Source organism: Hippichthys cyanospilos, chromosome 6, assembly GCF_059441005.1.
Source record: "Hippichthys cyanospilos isolate Australia breed blue-spotted pipefish chromosome 6, RoL_Hcya_1.0, whole genome shotgun sequence".
In the NCBI taxonomy this organism is placed as follows: Eukaryota; Metazoa; Chordata; class Actinopteri; order Syngnathiformes; family Syngnathidae; genus Hippichthys; species Hippichthys cyanospilos.
This window is the reverse complement of record NC_142374.1, coordinates 2,787,276-2,805,523: the sequence shown is the minus strand read 5'-3', so window position 1 is coordinate 2,805,523 and position 18,248 is coordinate 2,787,276. Positions and strand designations below refer to the sequence as shown.

Below are 18,248 nucleotides of genomic sequence, written 5' to 3'. Positions count from 1 at the left end.
TTGTTAGGTGGTATCTGATGTGTAAATTATGGTGAATTTTCAAAACATATTTTACAATGATTATTTTAAAGATGACGTTTTTAAAACTCGTAAATTTTATCCATCTATCCATTTTACATAGCCACTTCTCCTCACAAGGGTCATTGGCTTGCTGGTCCCTATCCTAACTGCCTTCGGGCAGTAGGCGGGGTACACCCTCAACTGGTTGCCAGCCAACTGCAAGGCACACAGGGACAAACACCCATTCATACAATGAACTATTACTCGCCAGGGTTTTACGTGCAAATTATTCGAAACATTATCCGAAAAGTTTTTAGCCATTTAGAATTCAGCAATTTAGTATGTCCGATTTACCTGTCCTTGTTTCAAATATTAACATGTTACTTTATGGATGACTGTCTATATGTGTGCACTTGGCTGTCGACAACAGGTCCAACTACTATGACACAAAATGAGGACAAGCACTAAATATAGATGGATGTTGTGCTTTGAGCTTAACAGTGCTTTTTACTGGGGTCATTTTCGATGTGTGTCTGGCATCTTGTTGGCCTATTCCTCCCAGTTTTCTGTCCAGTATCATAAGACCATAAGCCTCTCGGTTCAAATGAACTACTATTTACCCTCACAGTCCTGTTTATCTGTGGTAACATTCCTCTATGCTGCAGTCCTTGGGAATGTCTGTGAGTCAGCAGGTGCTTCATACCAAACAATTTCATGCCACAAGGTCAAGATAGCAAAGAGGCCAATTAATATCAGAACATTAGTTTTCAGACAGCCTAGTGTGTGACCAGCAAATGGCCTGACAGTCTATTTTCCTTGGCATAACATAAGTCTCTGCAAGTCAGGTCACAGGGAAATCATGGACAGGATTTACTGTAAATAAGGATGTACTCTATTGTAACAAAATCACAGTTTGGACTCAAGAGGACACAAAAAGAGTAGATCTTCTTTGTGACTGGACGCAATGTGATGAGGCTGTGAGGCCCGTGTCAAGTAATGGGAGTGGGCGTGTCCACGAAGCTTGGATCGAGGTGAGTTTCATATGGGCAAGACCAGGAAATGATGACATTTGAAGCTTCGCTGGTTCGCTGGACCATGTGACTGCCTCGGGAAGTGGTTCAATGCATCGCAAATACAAAAATGCCGCAAAATGTTACGGTGATCGCCTACCATTGCACATTTGATGGCTTTGGGCTGCTGTTGCAGCTGCGTATGCAACACCAATCTTTTTTTCAAGCGTTTTTGGCGTGTCGCAATGGAATCTGCATGAAAAAAGGAGAATTTCATTTGTTTGGTAACATTTTGATTGGATTGGTCCAAGTAAAGCAAAATCAGTTTTCAAAAAATGTAACGACTAAATGCAATGATAGAAGGTTGTACCCATCTGAACCAAGTATTGATAGGATGAAAAATCTGTTATTGTAGTGGTTGTCGTAAAAGCTCATAATCACATGCAGTTAACAGTGGGAGTTTTATTTTTTTTGCACCCCATCTTCATCTGTGCTCTGTGAAAGAATATTTTCACAAGGTGGCAAAATACTCTCCCCAAAAAATAAACCGTTTAAGGACCCACACTGAGGAAAAGCTATTATTTCCAAATACAAGTGAGTAAGAAAATATCCTATTTGCACGTGTTGTGATTTGATCATTGTAACACAAGCTCACGCCTGTTATTTTCTTTAACATGCAGCCAAATCATTCTCAACACTGTTGACTTGTTCGACTTTTACACTTGATGGCGCCAAAGAGCAAATGAAATGGCCATTTAATAGTGAACACTTGGTCCTTGCTATGACAGCAGCTTTTTGTTCTTCTCCTGATTATTATTAGGGCCTGAGCAACAATTGTAAAGCAGTCCCTGTTGTTTTTCTCCGGATTATTATTATCATTAGGGCCTGAGCGGTAACCGCTGCGAGTTGGATTGTTAGGTAGTCATTTAATGTTGTAAAGATGTTTAGTGTTGAAAAGTTCCTACACAAACAACTGTAGTAAAATATTCAATGTTCCCCACCAAACCTGAATAGAACCTTTTACAACATTTCCTAAAGCTCATATGCAAATGCATTATGTTTACAGGTTAAATACAAGCGAAACATAACTGGGCAGCGCTTTTTTGAATACCACAAAAGATTTTGACTATTACTGTAATAGATGACATATCATTTATGCTGTGTATATGTTTATGCCGTTTTTAAATTGGCATACAAAAAACACGCTTAATCAGATTAAAGAAGGCTGAAGGTTTCTGGAAGTTGGATCACAAACTAATGCTCTAACCGTTTCCTTTGTGTGTTATTTTCTTTTCACAGAAATCCTTCATGGCCTGCTGGAGAGAGAAAATCACATCCTCCAACACTGGAATACGAGAATACAGAGTTTGGAGCAGTGTCAGCAATATGTCTCAGTTTATTGATGCTAAAAGAATTTGAGAACTAATGTAATTGCGAGCACCCCCTTGCCCTGTTGGATTTTTTTCCAGGTTATGTTCTCGTGTATTTCTCAACAAACACAATAGGCCTATGTATTACAATAAACATGCGATTTTTTTCCAAACATTCAAAAATTGTCTTGGACAAAACCTTGGAGATCTCATCCAACGGCAGCAAGGCTGTAAGATTGACTGTTACAAGCTATCAACTAAGGTTGGGTCTTGATAGATTTCCATCATAAGTTCACAAATCCCCGATTTGCTTTGATTTTCGATTCAGACAATGATTTTATGCAGTATCCATTCTAACTTGGTGCTTCCATAAAAATATGAATATTTACATAAAGCATTCAATCCAATGCAGTTATATTAATCATGTATGTTATTGGACATACATACAGTTCTAATTGAAATGAATTCTGGTGATGGCTGTCTAAATGAAATGCGAAAACACTCCGTAAACTAATGACATAACAGGATTTGGGCCTCAAAACCCAAAGCTAACAACACTTGAATTCATCTAAGTCCAGAGAGTTGCATATCCTTCGTTATCAATATAACTCGTGAGAATCCTGGGGAATTCAATTTGCAAAATGCAAAAATGCCAAAATCTTAGCCAAATGACATGAAAAAAATCCTTGACCTATTTTTTGGGTTGTCTTCATAGGCTGAAAACTTCACCATGTACGTAAGTAGTGATCGCAATGAAATGACCAGTGGTGGACCATCAGAGCCAGCAAGGCCTTCTCTTCTAGCCTAAAATAACCTGATATTATCATAACTATAATAAACCATAATAATTATAATAACTATAATAAAAGTCAATTTCATTTTACATGTATTTCTTCTATATATATATATATATATATATATATATATATATATATATATATATATATATATATATATATATATATATATAATTTATAAATTATTCTCCATATTCTGTCCTTTTCGTGTTATTTTATATCCATTTGGTAATGTTCATTGCAGTGCTGTAGTTTTATGTTAGTGTTTTTAGCCGTTTAGAATTCAGCTAACTTGTGTCGCTATGCTGCGTGAAATCTGCCTTCCCCAGAAGCCAAGGCATTTGCATCAACATGGCACAGACGCACATGGATATGTCAGTGGCCTAATGCTTAATAGACAGCTGTAATAGTCAATTGAGCTATAAGTTCGCCATCGAAAGGCCTCATGTTGAACGTGATGTAACTGGATGCTCATTGCACGAAGGCGGTGCTATATTGATCCACCATGTTTCATGTTGGAAGAACGGTAGTTAAATAAAGTTATTGATAAAAAAAACCCAGGCTTTTTTTGGGTGCTAATTTTAGTTGTAGTGCGAGCGCCACCTAATGGCAGCAAAAAAATTGTTATTTATGTAATTTGTCGACCCTGTTGATGTAATATTGCTGAAATATTTTCTGCCTTTAGAAACACCAACTATCCTTCACCAAATATTACGATGTTTCAATAATGGGTGTGGCCTATATAGCAGTACTAATTATGACTATTTATCGTAACAGTAAATGCTGCTGTAATTAGACCCAGATGATCTGATCTTCTCACAATTTCACACTGGATTAGTCTCCATTCCTAAATACATCAACAAGCATACATTCCTTTAGTGCTAGCACCACCTTGTGGCATGAAATAACATAATTTTTGCTTTTCTATATACATTGTTGCGTCAATTGCACAAATGCTAATGCAAATTTGACCATTTCTAAAACATTGAGTTCTAATGTTCACTTACCCCAACATGCTTATGCCCAAATATGCTCATACCCCAAAAGTGTTCATACCCCAACGTGCACAAGTCTGCGGGGCCCTTTATAGTTGCTTGCAGCTCTAGTTGTAAATAAAAATCATCAAAAGGCAGGCAAATCATTTAGGTGGTGCTTGAGAACACTTTTGTTTTGTTTTTTTAGCCTCCCAAAATGAGGCCTAATGGTGCCACTCGATTCATCTCAGTTCACAAATAAAACGTGAATGTTATTGCTGGAGCGGCTCGGTGGCGCAGCTAAGAGCACGTCCGCCTCACAGTTCAAAGGTCCCGGTTCAAATCTTCTCCGGTTTAAATGTTCTCCCCGAGCCTGCATGGGTTCTCTCCGGGCACTCCGGCTTCTTCCCACTCCCCGAAAACATGCATGGCAGGTTAATTGGACATACTAAATTGTGCTTAGGTGTGACTGGGTGCATGATTGGTCGTTCGTCTCTGTGTGCCCTGCGATTGACTGGCAACCAGTTCAGGGTGTCCCCCGCCTACTGCCCGAAGCCAGCTGAGATAGGCGCCAGCAAGCCTGCGCCCCTGTGGGGATGAGCGGCTATAGAAAATGGATGTTATTGCTGGATAGAAAATGAGCATATTTTGTGGAAACATTCACGAGTAATGTTTGAAATCTTTGTTTGGTGAGTTTAATTATTGCTCTGGCTGGATCTTACTAAACATACAACTGCAGACAGGACCCAGGACACAAGGAAACAAACATCATGTCTGAACAAACGCCCCAGCTGATCACTTCAACTATTTAGCCTTGCAGACCTCTTTGTCTGTGATAACATTCCTCTCCACTGCATTCTTGCCCCCCTGCCTGTCGGTGTGTCAGCAGATGTTACATGCCAAACCATTCCTTGCTTACATTTCAAGGCCAAGAAAGCAAATTCATGTTTCAGGTCACAGTTAGGTTCTTCCCACTACAGATACAGATTTCCATGTTTGTTCTAACGAAGATAATAACCAACAACTTTTCTTTGCTTTGGCCTTATTTCAAGATGGTACAAACAGAGCTGGATGTGATGGTCAGTGTCCTTCATCCCTTCCCCCATGCTTTCTTTCGCTGGCTTTGCATTCCTTTCAAGTTATAACACACAGTTACTTTCTGGTGGGGAGGTCAGGGTCAGAAAGATTTTTTTTCTGCTGGCCTGAACATCCGCATGTAAATGTAAAAATGTAAATGTGCTTTATTTATATAGCGCTTTACAACCACCTAGAGGTGGACCAAAGTGCTTCACAGTAGAACATACAGAATAACCCATACAATTTAAGACACAGAAAAAGCAATAAAAAAACGCAGAATAAAAGATTTAAAAAAGAGAGTACTGCACTACTGAATATTGAAAGCCATCCTGGGTTTTCAGTCTTGATCTGAAGAGGCCCAGGTCCGATAAAGAGCGCAAGTTAAGAGGGAGTTTATTCCAGAGTCTGGGAGCAGCCACCGAGAAGGCAGGGTCTTCTAGTGCTTGTACTTGGACCTGGGCACTTCCAACACCAGTTGGTCGGATGACCTCAAAGCGCTAGCATGTTCCCGCACAGTTAAAAGCTCAGATAAATCTGGTGGGGCAAGGCCATTAAAAGCTATAAAAAACGAACAATACAAGTTTAAGCTCAACTCTAAAATGAACAGGAAGCCAATGGAGGGAATGAAGGACTGGGGTGATGTGCTCTCTTCTTCTGGTGTTTCTTAGCAGACGGGCAGCGGCATTCTGGACCAGTTGAATGCGGTTAAAGGAATACTGGGAGATGCCAACATACAGAGCGTTACAAGTAGTCCAACCTGGAGCTGATAAAAGCATGTGCATCTCTCTCCAGGTCGTGACGGCTCAGAATATTTTTTACCTTAGCTAACTGGTGTAATTGGTAAGAACTTGTCTTAACCACATTGTTAACTTGCCTATCAAATTTAAAAGCACTGTCAAAAATCACACCCGGATTTTGAACAGAAGGGTTAAAAGAGGAAGACAAGGGGCCAAAGCCAGTCATTGCAGTGTCCCTGAACATAATGCACTCTGTTTTGTCATCATTTAAATGTAGAAAGTTTTGAGCCAACCACTGCTTGATGTCAGCAATACATGCAAGCAAGGAACTTTGTGCATCAACACTACCAGGTTTCAGTGGCAGGTAGATTAGAAGGTCATCTGCATAACAATGAAAAGAAAGGTTGTGTTTTGCTATACTTGACCCAAGTAGTAACATGTATAAAGAAAACAGCATAGGGCCGAGAATAGAACCTTGCGGGACCCCACATGAGAGAGAAGCACTGAGGAGCAGAAGTCAACAATCCTAACAGAGAAGGTTCTATCAGACAGATATGATCTAAACCACTCAAGTACTGAGCCGCAAAACTTGGCTACGCAGGCTGTTTTCCGGAGCTTTTAAACATCAACAAACTCGCATCAGCCATTAAAACTTGTCATTATATGCGATGCTGTCAACTATTTAAAATAAATATCCACAAAATTTTATGAAGTCCAATTTAGAAATCGCAGTTTAATATATGAAGGACATCATTTTTATTATTTACTAAGAATTGAATGTGAACAAAATAAAATAACACAAACATATTAAAAGTTAGTCAATAAATAAAGAAAAGGCTTGCACTCACCAAAACAAACGGCAGTCACTATCGATCAGTCTTTTCAATACCTCTCGATTTTTCTTGACCTCTTCATGCTCTCTTTCTCTTGGCACTGGACAGTGTATCCACTCCGGCGTTCCCAAAAGTTTTTTAAAAGCACCGTTGTGTGTGTGTCCAGCTGTGCTTTGGTGTCTCGTTGTTGCCTTGGTTAAACAGCTGAATTTTGCAAATCCAGTGTAGCTTCAAACACCAAATCGATCCATTCCAAACAAAAGGCATTCCCAGCAGAACTATTTGCCAGTGTTAGCTCACGCCCCTGGTAGCTCAGTCAGAAATATGGCCAAGTCAGAACAGGTTAGCTCATAGCTATGCTATGCCTCTAACGCTACAACACGTAGCTTGCTTGTTGAGTATGCACTGCCTTCCTGCAGTGAGCATCCACTCACGTCACGTTCAACGTGAGGCCTCTAGATGGTGATCTTATGATTCGATTGGCAACTGTTGAAGCGAATGCCCTAGCGCCTCCGTGAGTAGGCAGATTATATACATGCTCTCTTTCTCTTGGCACTGAGATATACAGTGTATCCCCTCGAGTGTTCCCAAAAGTTTTTAAAAAGCACCGTAGCGTATTGAGGAGCTCTCTTTACCTTCGAACTTAGATGTACAATAGTGTATATCCACTCGGGTGTCCCAAGGAATTTTTAAAACCACCGTAGCGCGTGGGTCCAGCTGTGCTTTGGTGTCTCGTTGCAAACCCAGTGTAGCTCCAAACACCAAATTGATTGTTTGCGAACAAATTCTAATTGGCTAAAAGTACCAACAAACACTACAACTCTAGAAGGATTGTAACCAAATGGATATAACAGGACAGGAAAAGAACTGAATATGGATAATAATAATAATAATAATAATAATAATAATAATAAAATAGTGTGTGTAGAAGATGTTCCTTCCAGCAAATGTTCAAACAGCAGGTGACAAAAGCAAAACAGATCTTGCCATAGTGTTTGCAATTATTATTTCTTTTATTTGTGCAAAGCAGAAATACAAGTGAGGAGGTTTGTGCTGCCTATGCTACAGTAGTTAAACATGGAACTTTTTCAGTTTCAAAAATAATGTTGTATTGAATGTATTCAAATCCACATTTCCACTAAATATATTTCACACCTCGAATCACAGTCTTAGTTACTGAACATTGCAAGAGAAATGCGCGTGTTACACAGAGTGACAATGAATATACACGTGATGTTCAGCAAAAACAATTTTTTTTTTCCAACATAACATTGATCAGTTTAGTAGAATCACTTTAAAATTACCAAGCAACTTACTTGGGGGAACAAAAACTAAAAAATATGTACAATCCAATCCAAGATTAAAAAAAAAGAAAAAAAAAAAAAAAACATGATTGATCAATGTAAACAGTTTGATTAAAATAATAAAGCAGGTTTAGACTTTTGCCTCAAAATGGATGACATTTTAAATCTTGGGTGGTCGATCAAAATCTGCCCTCAGATTTAGGTTTGGTCCAAACCATGAAACCAATGTGGGAGCCACCTGAGACACGTGACTGAAATTTGGCATGTTTGTATGTCCTTCGCCTCATAAACGTTAGCCTCAAAATGCCCGTCTTTACTACAGATTTAATTCATACTACATTTAATTCATAATTGTGATAATTGTTCAGTATTTAATTAAAAAGTAAAGGAGTGGAGTTTTTATAACTGTATTTTATACAAGGGCTTATAATGTAATATGAAAAAAAACCACCTACCAGACATGTTCTACTAAATGTAACAAAAGAATAAAACTTGGCTCATACTTTCACACTTGAAAACATCCAATATGATTCTGTAGCCTAATGGACAATACTGTTTTGTGATGCGCCCTCAGTCCCATTCCCTTCACATCATAAAACTACAAACATACACAAAGGAAAAAAGAAAGATAACTGTCAAGTACAAAACAAACAAAAAAAAAACATGTAAAATGAAACAACAGAATCCCCTTTACACACTGAAGTACATTTTCTCTATTCCTTGAAGAACAAAAGTGCTACACTGGACATCAAAACACATCTGGTTAAGTTGACGTCATACAACTGGCCCTGACAATGGATCGTGACGGGTCAATTCCCGGTATGCTGCGTAAATCATACATATTAAGAGCCTAAACACTGAAATAAACATTATGAGGTAATACCAATGGCACCCTTCACAGGATCACATTTTAGGGCTTTCCAAAATCATAATATAGTGGCTCAAAAGTCAAACACTATTACTGGCAATTATTGTTTCGATACATGTTTTAGACCACCACCCAATGTACGCTTAATGGTAATAAAACCTCTCCATCGTTATACTTTGCGTCTCAAATGACGCTAGATTAGATGCTGGCCACGACAGGGGTTGGAAAAGTGAAATATTTTGAATCGGAAATGATGATTGCTATCCAATTTTACAATATGCAAAACTAGACCTTTCTACTGGCTTTGCATTCGTCAATAGAAAATGAAGATTTGTGATTAAATGATAGGCTAACATAACGTCTAACTTCTCCGAGGAGTCCAGTATGGTGTCTTAAAAGCACTCCGTTATGTCGGATGGTTTGAAAGTGGTCTAGTGTATTTGTCAAACACTGTGAGTCCATCAACCTTTTGAGGTAATCACACAGCTTTCGGCACAAAGCTTCATCGACTACAAAACAATTAAACAGTTCAAGCAAATTATTAAATAAAGCAAATTTTTTACCCTCAAGGATGGATTCTTAAAGATTAGCAGTACATCTGTTTTTTTTTCTTGACAGCTCTCACAGGTATTGACAATTGTGCAATTTGGTTTAGAGTTTTCATGCACAAAATCAATAAACAACAAAGGTAATAGCAGACAATTATAACATTTCTTTCTTATTCACCAATTACTCTTAGAAAATATGATTTTATGTATTTATTTTTTATTTGTATCGGAAACTCATTGACCAGAAAACTGCAGACGACCATTTTTCTTAATTGTCTAAGGAGGCTTTTTTAGTATGATTCTCCAAATTACCAACGGAGAGTAAGGCAACAATTATTTATTATTATCAAGGTCATAACGCATAAATGGAATGTTATTTTTGATGAGCTGCCTAAGCATTTACTTCACATGAATGTGCAAGTTCACACTATTAGTGTACCAAGTGGTGTGTGGAGCCATGTCAGAGTTAGTGTGCTGTTACATACACTGATGAATTCTACTTAATACGCTACATTGATTTGACATTATTTGAATCGGAGAGTGTTTAACTCAGAACAATTCATCAAAATGAAAAGATAACAGTCCCTTTCTCAGGTCTAAATCACAGTGCCAAATACTGCCTCTAAAAACAAAAACAGCATGTATAGCAACTACATCATGTCGAGTCCAAGAGTAACAGAGAGGGCCAGTTCTCTGGTACTTTGAGGTTTATATATAATATACACAGTTAGATGCTTAAGTAAGCAGAAATCTACCAAAGAAGTTCACATTTTGGCTCTTTCCCACAGAATGATCAATACATACATTGATGCAATGTTAATGCGTCCAGTCTAGCTTCAACTGAAATCCATTTTCAACCTGCTTCAGTCATAGCCTGTATTAGTAATAATCACTGAGCAACGCAGAAGCAGAAATAGCCCCGACAAGATTACTGTATGTCAGCGAGCACTTGTACGTTGAGCCGCGGCGGAATTCGGGGAGTATAGGGGCACCCGGACTTGATTCAATTTGGCATGGCTTCCACCAATAGCGGCCAGCAAATCCTCTTGGAGTAGAGTGTAAGTAAAGCATGGAATCGGAATCAACTACAGTAGTATGACCTCGTTCAGCCTGATAAGGTTGTTAAATCTTCTCTCGCTTTATTAGGCGGCCCATATTTTCTTCTGCTGGAAGTAGGCATCAAATCTGTCCTGGGCATACTCCTACAATGAATAACATTTTCATGTTAAGGCATTTAAGTGTATCAGGCATACTCCTACAATGAATAACATTTTTATGTTAAGGCATTTAAGTGTATCAGTCAGTTTAGCATTTTTTTACATCAGTATTCAGGGTTCTAGGTTCATGAAACCAAGTTAAACATAGAATTTGGTAGCGCTACTCATATCATTGCATTTAATTTGACATCACAACGGTGTGGAGTATAGGCAGTGTAAAAGAAAAAAAAAAAAAAGATCCTGGGCCAATTCCTCAACTAAGACTCTACCCCAACAACTTGATTCTGCCATACCTTTGTGGTGTAAACTTAATTCAAACCACACTTCTTCACTCAGGTCGAATCTGTTAACGTGCACCGACCATTGTGCTATCTTGAACTCGCACTTTACAAATTATTCAATGGGTATTTGTCGTGAATTTTTTTAAAATTGTATTTCCTTCAATCTATCAGAAATGTGATACTGTGTCTGGATTTGGGTCTATCCTGTTTTGGCCATTATGACCGTAGATTGTAGTTATTCACTTATTGATTTGACAACTGGTTAATGTTAGACTTTGGGCTGAGGTCTAACACACCTAGTGAAACGAGTAAAACTGCAAACATTCGGACATTTTGACATGTCGGATGACACGGCAGTATGACATGACCTATACAGACTATTTCTCAACAGATATACCTGTGCAGGTCAAAAGCGCTTACTGTTTTATTTTGCAAATTTAATTCATGCTTACAGTGGAGCCCCGGTTTATGACGTCCCTGCCTTGCATCAAGGACCGCAACGTTTATTTGTCTCCTCTTTATGGCATTTCTTTCGGTTATTTAATTGTATACATACATTATATATAAATAGCACTTATTACACTATTTTGTTACCAATTTGTAATATGTATACAAAATTTTGATGTTTTTACCTGGGGTTTTACACGCATTAGCTAATTAACATAGGTTTGGATTGCCTGCAATACGGCGAATTCGCGTCGCGATCCCAACCGCAGCACAGATTAATCTCGTAAACCGGGAGCCCACAGTAGTTGCCTTCGGCTAATAAAAGTAAAAGTTGCAAATCACGTCACTCACCAGATATCCAAACTTGATGGTGGATAGACGGGCCTGGATGATAGACCATAGGCCCCAAAAAAAGTGGGATGCAAGGGAGAACCTGTGATCCAACGCACAGCACACAGATTATTTTTTTTAAATTGCTAGCCTTTCAAATGAGCTGTTTCTAAGTGTGTCAAATGTGGCTCACTGACCTGTTGACCTCTATGTAAAGCTCCTCTTTCATTTTCATTTGGTCCAGATCACATAAGTTGTCATATCCTTCATCAGAAGTGCGCAGGTAATTTTCAATGAAGTGGAGCTGTACAAACATGACAGGGTTGCTTCAAACAGTATTTGAAGCGGAAAGCACCAATGTGCTCTAAGAAAAAAGTTCATTCCGCACACCTGCTGAGCCTTGGACGGATAAGCCAGAGGGTCCACTTTGAAGAAAGGAAACTCGTCACAGTTGTAGTCATACATCCATTCGCAAAAATGGTTGCCAATATCAAATCCCCTGCAACAAATGACACAAGTATTTCAGAGGCTTCATGTTACATTAAAATGACCAAATATTTGCCCGATGATAATTACTTGTCAAACAAATTCCTCTTATGGGGAGTCCATAAACTCATAATTTTAAGTCATTTTGGTTTACTTTTGAGTTTATTGAAGCACCTAAGGAATCAATAAAGTGTCACGAAGCCAACATCAGTGTATAAATAGGAATTTGGCGTCCAACTCAATGTGTTTTCATACACTTTACTCTATTTGAGGAGGGCATGAAGTCTTGTTTTTCCATAGATGTTGACTTCTTTGTTGTTCGGCTCCCTGCACTGACACCCTGTGGCTTATAACTGGTAATATCAACAAAAACACAGCAGACGTACTGCAGGCTAATTCCCCAAACCAAACAATCAGAAACTGAGTCAAGGAACTGGCAGATAATATGGGTGTTCCTGATTGTGAAAAATAAGTACTTATCAGAATAGCACTATGGAGGTGACAATGGGATTCACATCTTTTGATTAGAATCTGATGCCCTTAATGTACCATGAAAGCACACAAAGCCTTGAGAATCGGCTACACTACAGTATGTAAAAAAGGTGCTTGAGTTCCGGTATGACCAGAAGTCTATATGCGTACAGTAACTGCATTTGGTGTTCAATTTCATGCCCATTATAACAAATCTTAACAAATGTATTTATTCACAATTTGTTTCAATTGTTGGATTTCAAATCCAATGCATTCATTGGAAAATTGGGATTGAAAAGCCAAAGCATGGCCTCATGGCCTTGGGCTACAAAGTAGGTCATGTCAGAGTGAACAAATACTGTATGTATACCTGTATATAATAAGGTTGGATGTCCATTTAGGGACATATTCTCCCCGTTAAATTCAAGAGCATGTGCTCACAAGTTATGTGTGCGTATGTGCAATATTACATTTGTGTACAGTACATCACATGACCACAGCTTGTGAGGAAGCCTTAAAGGGGCCACATGAGTGAGGGGGATGGGGACAAAAGAATTGAACTGTGAGAGAAAATGAAAGCTAAGGCCTGCTTTTCACTGTGAGTCAAGCCCAGCGTAAGCTAGTCGCATTAGCCTTGAAATCAGTAGACAATGTTATGCTGGCTCTCAAGGACAAGACTGTCACCTCTTCAAACAGATCACAGCAAGCATAATGCACCATCATTGCATTAGGTCTGGATACTTGTCAGGGTGCTCAGACACACTGTTCGCTCTGACCGGCCTACACAAAATCCTGGTTACATAACCACTGCGGAGAGTATTTTGACATTGCAAGCTGTAAGAAGGCCATGAATTATGACTGCTGGGAGGATGTATTGATTCATTCCAGGCTACGTGCCAGGTAATGTTCTTTTTCCTTTCTTTTGCTCCATCAATCTACTTCTACTGTATGCTGAGTATCTATGGGTTTTTATCATTCTGCACCATCCGCACCCATGCTTACAACGTTAATTAGAAGAGTGTACGTTCAAGTGACGATGAAGGATTAGAACTTAATTTCAGCATTGTTTTGTTTTGGTTTTAGCTTTTCATGTTTCTGGTCCCCTTGTGTCAGTGTCTTCTTAGCGTCCACCTGTCCTCGTCATGCTGCTTCCCTGTCAATCAGCTTCCTGCACTAATAGTGTCTCGCCCAGGTGTTCCTTGTTGTCTTGACAGTTCTGAGTAAATTTAGTTTCTTGTTTTCTTTCAGTTCTCATCAGGTCATTGATTGTTGTTACTGTGCTGTTGCGTCTGTGTAGCAATGGGACACTATCAGATTCTAACAGTACGATAACCTTGAGAAAAAATATTACGGTATAGATTTGAATTGAAACAAACCTCTGGTGAACAACACAGGTTTTCCTCACCAATAAACATATACCGTATTTTCCGCACTATGAGGCGTACCGGATTTTAAGGCGCACCCTCGGAAAATACGGGACATACAGTAAATTCTTTCTGAATGAACACATCCAATTTTAACTGAAATATGGGCACTTAATTAGTATAAAAAAACAATATTTTAAAAAATGATCAATTATTCAACTATAATGTGCATCAATTATTAGTAGTAGGAATAGTAGTATTAAATGTAGTATGTGAAGTCTGTCATTTTACATTGAAACAATCTTCCTGTCACTCGGCTTCTTGCCTGCTTCCGCACTACGGCAAGCGGATGAGATCATATGACACTAATTGGCGTTTGGAACAGCGCTTTTAATTTTTGATGCCGACTGGCGTTGCTAATTAATGTTAATGCTCCAAATGGCTTTTTTTCAAAATAAATATTGGTTGCTGGTTGGCATCAAGAGAGGTGTTCTCAATGCTGTCTCTCATCCCGCTAGGGGTAAAAAGCGGTGTAAAAAACGGCGTTCTAAAGGCGTACGGTATAACTCAAACAAATGCAAATTAGCGTCGTATTGTAGTGGGGCACGCATAATTCACCGACGGAAATGTTGTTGAGAAGAGAATTTCCATAGGGAAGGATAGTCCAAAGGAACTGTATGAAAAGAGCAGTGTTGGCATGTTTTCAAGTTTACGTCTTTGACGTGTGTGTGTGTTGCTGGTTTTGAGATATGAGCTGGAATGTCAATAAAAACACCCTTGTTGTCATCTCCACTGACTCCGGCTCGAACTCCGACCGCTACAGTATCTCATTTGATTGCAATAGGACGAGAGAGCGCGTGTGCACGAGTGCGTGTGTTTTTGTGTGTGTGTGTGTGTGTGTGTGAGGAGGGGATAGTGGACATGAAGTGACAGAATCCACATTTTACTCTTAATTGATACATTTTAGCTGAGGTAGTTAGCTATATACTAAAGCCAAAAAAAAATTAAAATGAACTGCTGCAGCAGAAGAGGACTGGCGAATGATACACGAGAGCTACATTTGCAGCTACCCCTTAAGGTAGATGACGCAGGACGGGAAAAAAAGAAAAAACTTACCGGTTAGGACAGACTTAGAGGGTTTTAAATAACCGTGAATTCTAAAACTGCGATATACAGCCAATCCGGTTATCGTCCCATGTCTACATCCGTGTACGTCACATTTGCTCATAGCTGCTTGAGTTAGTTCATTTTTTTTTCTTGTTAACTTTCAAGTCATTTTTGATCAAGATTTATTTTTTGCCTTTATTAAATCCACTTGTGAGCACAGCCCGCTCCTCTACCTCTCCTTGCCAAGTCGGAACGCGACAAAAGGTCCAGGTTTTCAAAACATTCTCAAAGGTGTTGACAATTCTTGAAAAGGAGTCAATGGAAGCAGCTGTGTTAGACAATTGAAAGACTTCTGATATTTTATAGGACATAGTGATCATGAACATTCATGTTGAAATTTTTTTTTGACAAAGTTGACCTGGAGCATTGAACCCCTTTGTGAAAACTGCTCATAAACACCCTGTTAATTGTGAAGTGATATGCTTAAAATTAGTATTAGTGACAGAAATTAGTGACAGCAGCATTGCAACTATGATACTGCAAGACGCAACAATGACAAAAGGGAGTAAAGGCAGCAAAGAAGCAAATTACATTTGTAGGGAGAAAAAAAAAAAGACTTTTTTGGGGCACTTAAATGAGTCATGTGAATGACAAGTAAAGACATGCAAACAATATACCTATAGTTATAGCTGCTGTATTCAAAGTCGATGAGCATCAACTTCTGTTTGTCCAACTGATGATGGCCTCTCAGTAGCAAGATGTTTCCTACAGCAACAAACGCAAATGTTATATATGTCTGTCTCCCTTACATAAATACAGAGTTTCCATAGTTTATTTTGTACAAACAGGATATAGCTGCTTGATTTTACCTTCTTGACAATCATTGTGGCAAAATACCACTGGAGAGTGGGTTGACTCCAGCAGAGACCTAAAAATAGACAAAAAGAGGTCATCGGTTCAATTCATAAACCTGTTATTATGCTTAGTCTTTTTGTTGCTTAGTCGGCAAACATCCGTGTTGTACAGGTTATCTGTGTAGAGGAAAATATGACGCCACACACCACCGTCATCACGTTAATCGCCAATTAATTAACATAATCAGCTTAAATATTACTAGAGCACGAGTGAAATATTTGTTTTGTCATCTGGTGGCATTCAGGTTCACATTCTCATTGCAACAATGGGGAACGCATATCGCATCACAGTAACAAATTCCATTTTATTGGCCCTTTAGCTGCCATCTATCAAATGGAAAGCCCCTTAACTTGATTACATAATACAAGACTGAACATACTTCAGCCAATCCATCTCCTGCAGTAGGTTGTAGCTGAGCAAGCGGTTGAAACGCCCCAAGTGAGACTCACGGGTGAAGTTGAGCCTCATGACTTGGCTCAAGTACCTAATGACACAAGAAGTTAAACACAAGGACACATTCAGTCAACATATCAATTGTGCAGTCAGCAGAATGTAGAGCCAATCAAGAAATTAGGGAATCTCTCAACACTTGTATGATTATACACTATAAAGGAATGTCACATAAAGAAATATAAGGAAACAATACATACTTTGAGCTTTGACCCCACAACAAATGAAATGGGTTGACACCATATTCACATTTTTGTTCAAGATTATTTGCAACAAATGATGTAAAATGAAACAGTGACCATGCCACGCCATCTGAGTAATATTGGTACTCTGCTTCTACCTAGCAGGTCATAAAATACTACTTTGGAACTTTCCATGAAGAAATGTGGAACAGAACGATGGACTTTGTCACTACACACTGACAATAATTGCGTGATGTAATCCTTGTAAACACCAACGAGACAAACTTTGGGTCAATTCAAACGGAAATACATCATGGTACATCAATAAAGTTATTTGAGTTCAGACATGTTATCTTTAAAAGTGGGTTATGTTGACTTTGGAGAGATTTGAAAGTGGAACAGTATGTTCACTAGTAGAATAAACATAGAAACGGAGAACATCTGCGTTATTGGAATTGCAATAGCAATAATTCCATAAGGGTTATTAGAGTTGGTAGATTTCTTATTCACCAATTCCTAAATGGGCACAGTTGGATTGGAGAACAAGCTGCCAGTCTTCTTCGAAGATGTTAGGGGGTTCCGACAACATTCAGACTCATGCGGTGAGTGAACTGAACCGCAATTTGGGGGCGGTGGTAGAATTCTTGAAAGCTCTGGACACTGCTGACATTTGAACTTGATTTGGCATACATTCGTTAGATTTAAACTCAATTGTATTTTTTTAATAACTTTTAAAAAAAGTGCAACATGAGCAAAACACTTGTCATGATGTAGAAGTTGACATTTTGCCTCAAAGAATTGATTGCTAATTTGACTAATTGAAGCCCCATTCAGAGTCCCATGCTCTGGACTTAAAAGTGATTGCATTGTTCCCTAAACAACTGTTATCTGGACTCTTTGCTCTGGTAGAGGAATCCTGTGAGATGCCACAATCTCCTACCAAGTGTTCTCTTGGACTGATAAAATGACAATGCTCTCTTCTTTTCCAACTGGGACAGTATGTTCGGCGTCTCAGCCGAAGGACATCTTAAGCACACACGTACACAAACACCACACCAACATGACCTGATGGCAAAACACCTCTGTCGCACCTGAATCTCTGTCCATGTGACATGACCTGCTGCAGATGAACCTGGATCTGGTGTGTTTTGCGGCATGACCGCTGATAAGATCTATCTATGCGTCCATCCATCCGCCCACGGGCCATCCATCCATCCGCACATCCACCCATGCACACAACTCCAACTAGTTAGAATGACATCACCTCTGCCTTAGACCAGCAAAATCCCTGAGTAATGTTAGTCACTTACTTGTCCATGGTTCCAAACAGCCATTTGGGTTCCTTGTTGAAAGGCATTCTCATTCCATGAAACTTGGCCATTTTTTCTGCAACCTTTGCTGAAATGCTTGGGTCACTGAGCTCACATGTTTCCAGCTTACGGCTCTGTCGATCCATAATAAATTCTACTTAAAGGCATGA

General features: G+C 39.0%; 2 protein-coding genes across 4 annotated transcripts in view; one reads left to right on the top strand and one right to left on the bottom strand.

Moving 5' to 3' along the window:
• Positions 1-7,790: 7,790 nt before the first annotated feature.
• chka (choline kinase alpha) overlaps positions 7,791-18,248 on the bottom strand; it is a 29,078-nt gene continuing 18,620 nt past the window's right edge. For all 3 annotated transcript variants that reach the window (XM_088416807.1, XM_088416808.1, XM_088416809.1), the window contains 8 exons: positions 18,079-18,212; positions 16,516-16,620; positions 16,091-16,149; positions 15,899-15,986; positions 12,184-12,292; positions 11,991-12,097; positions 11,815-11,896; positions 7,791-10,720 (listed from right to left, as the gene is read on the bottom strand). In XM_088416807.1, the coding sequence (XP_088272933.1) occupies positions 10,661-10,720; positions 11,815-11,896; positions 11,991-12,097; positions 12,184-12,292; positions 15,899-15,986; positions 16,091-16,149; positions 16,516-16,620; positions 18,079-18,212 (744 nt within the window). In that variant the 3' untranslated portion in view covers positions 7,791-10,660. The remainder of the gene's footprint in view (positions 10,721-11,814; positions 11,897-11,990; positions 12,098-12,183; positions 12,293-15,898; positions 15,987-16,090; positions 16,150-16,515; positions 16,621-18,078; positions 18,213-18,248) is intronic.
• The window catches only part of LOC148421859 (uncharacterized), a 32,238-nt gene continuing 27,499 nt past the window's right edge, over positions 13,510-18,248 (top strand). Inside the window, exon 1 of the mRNA XM_088416806.1 lies at positions 13,510-13,650. The gene's annotated coding sequence lies outside the window, so the exon portion shown is untranslated. The remainder of the gene's footprint in view (positions 13,651-18,248) is intronic.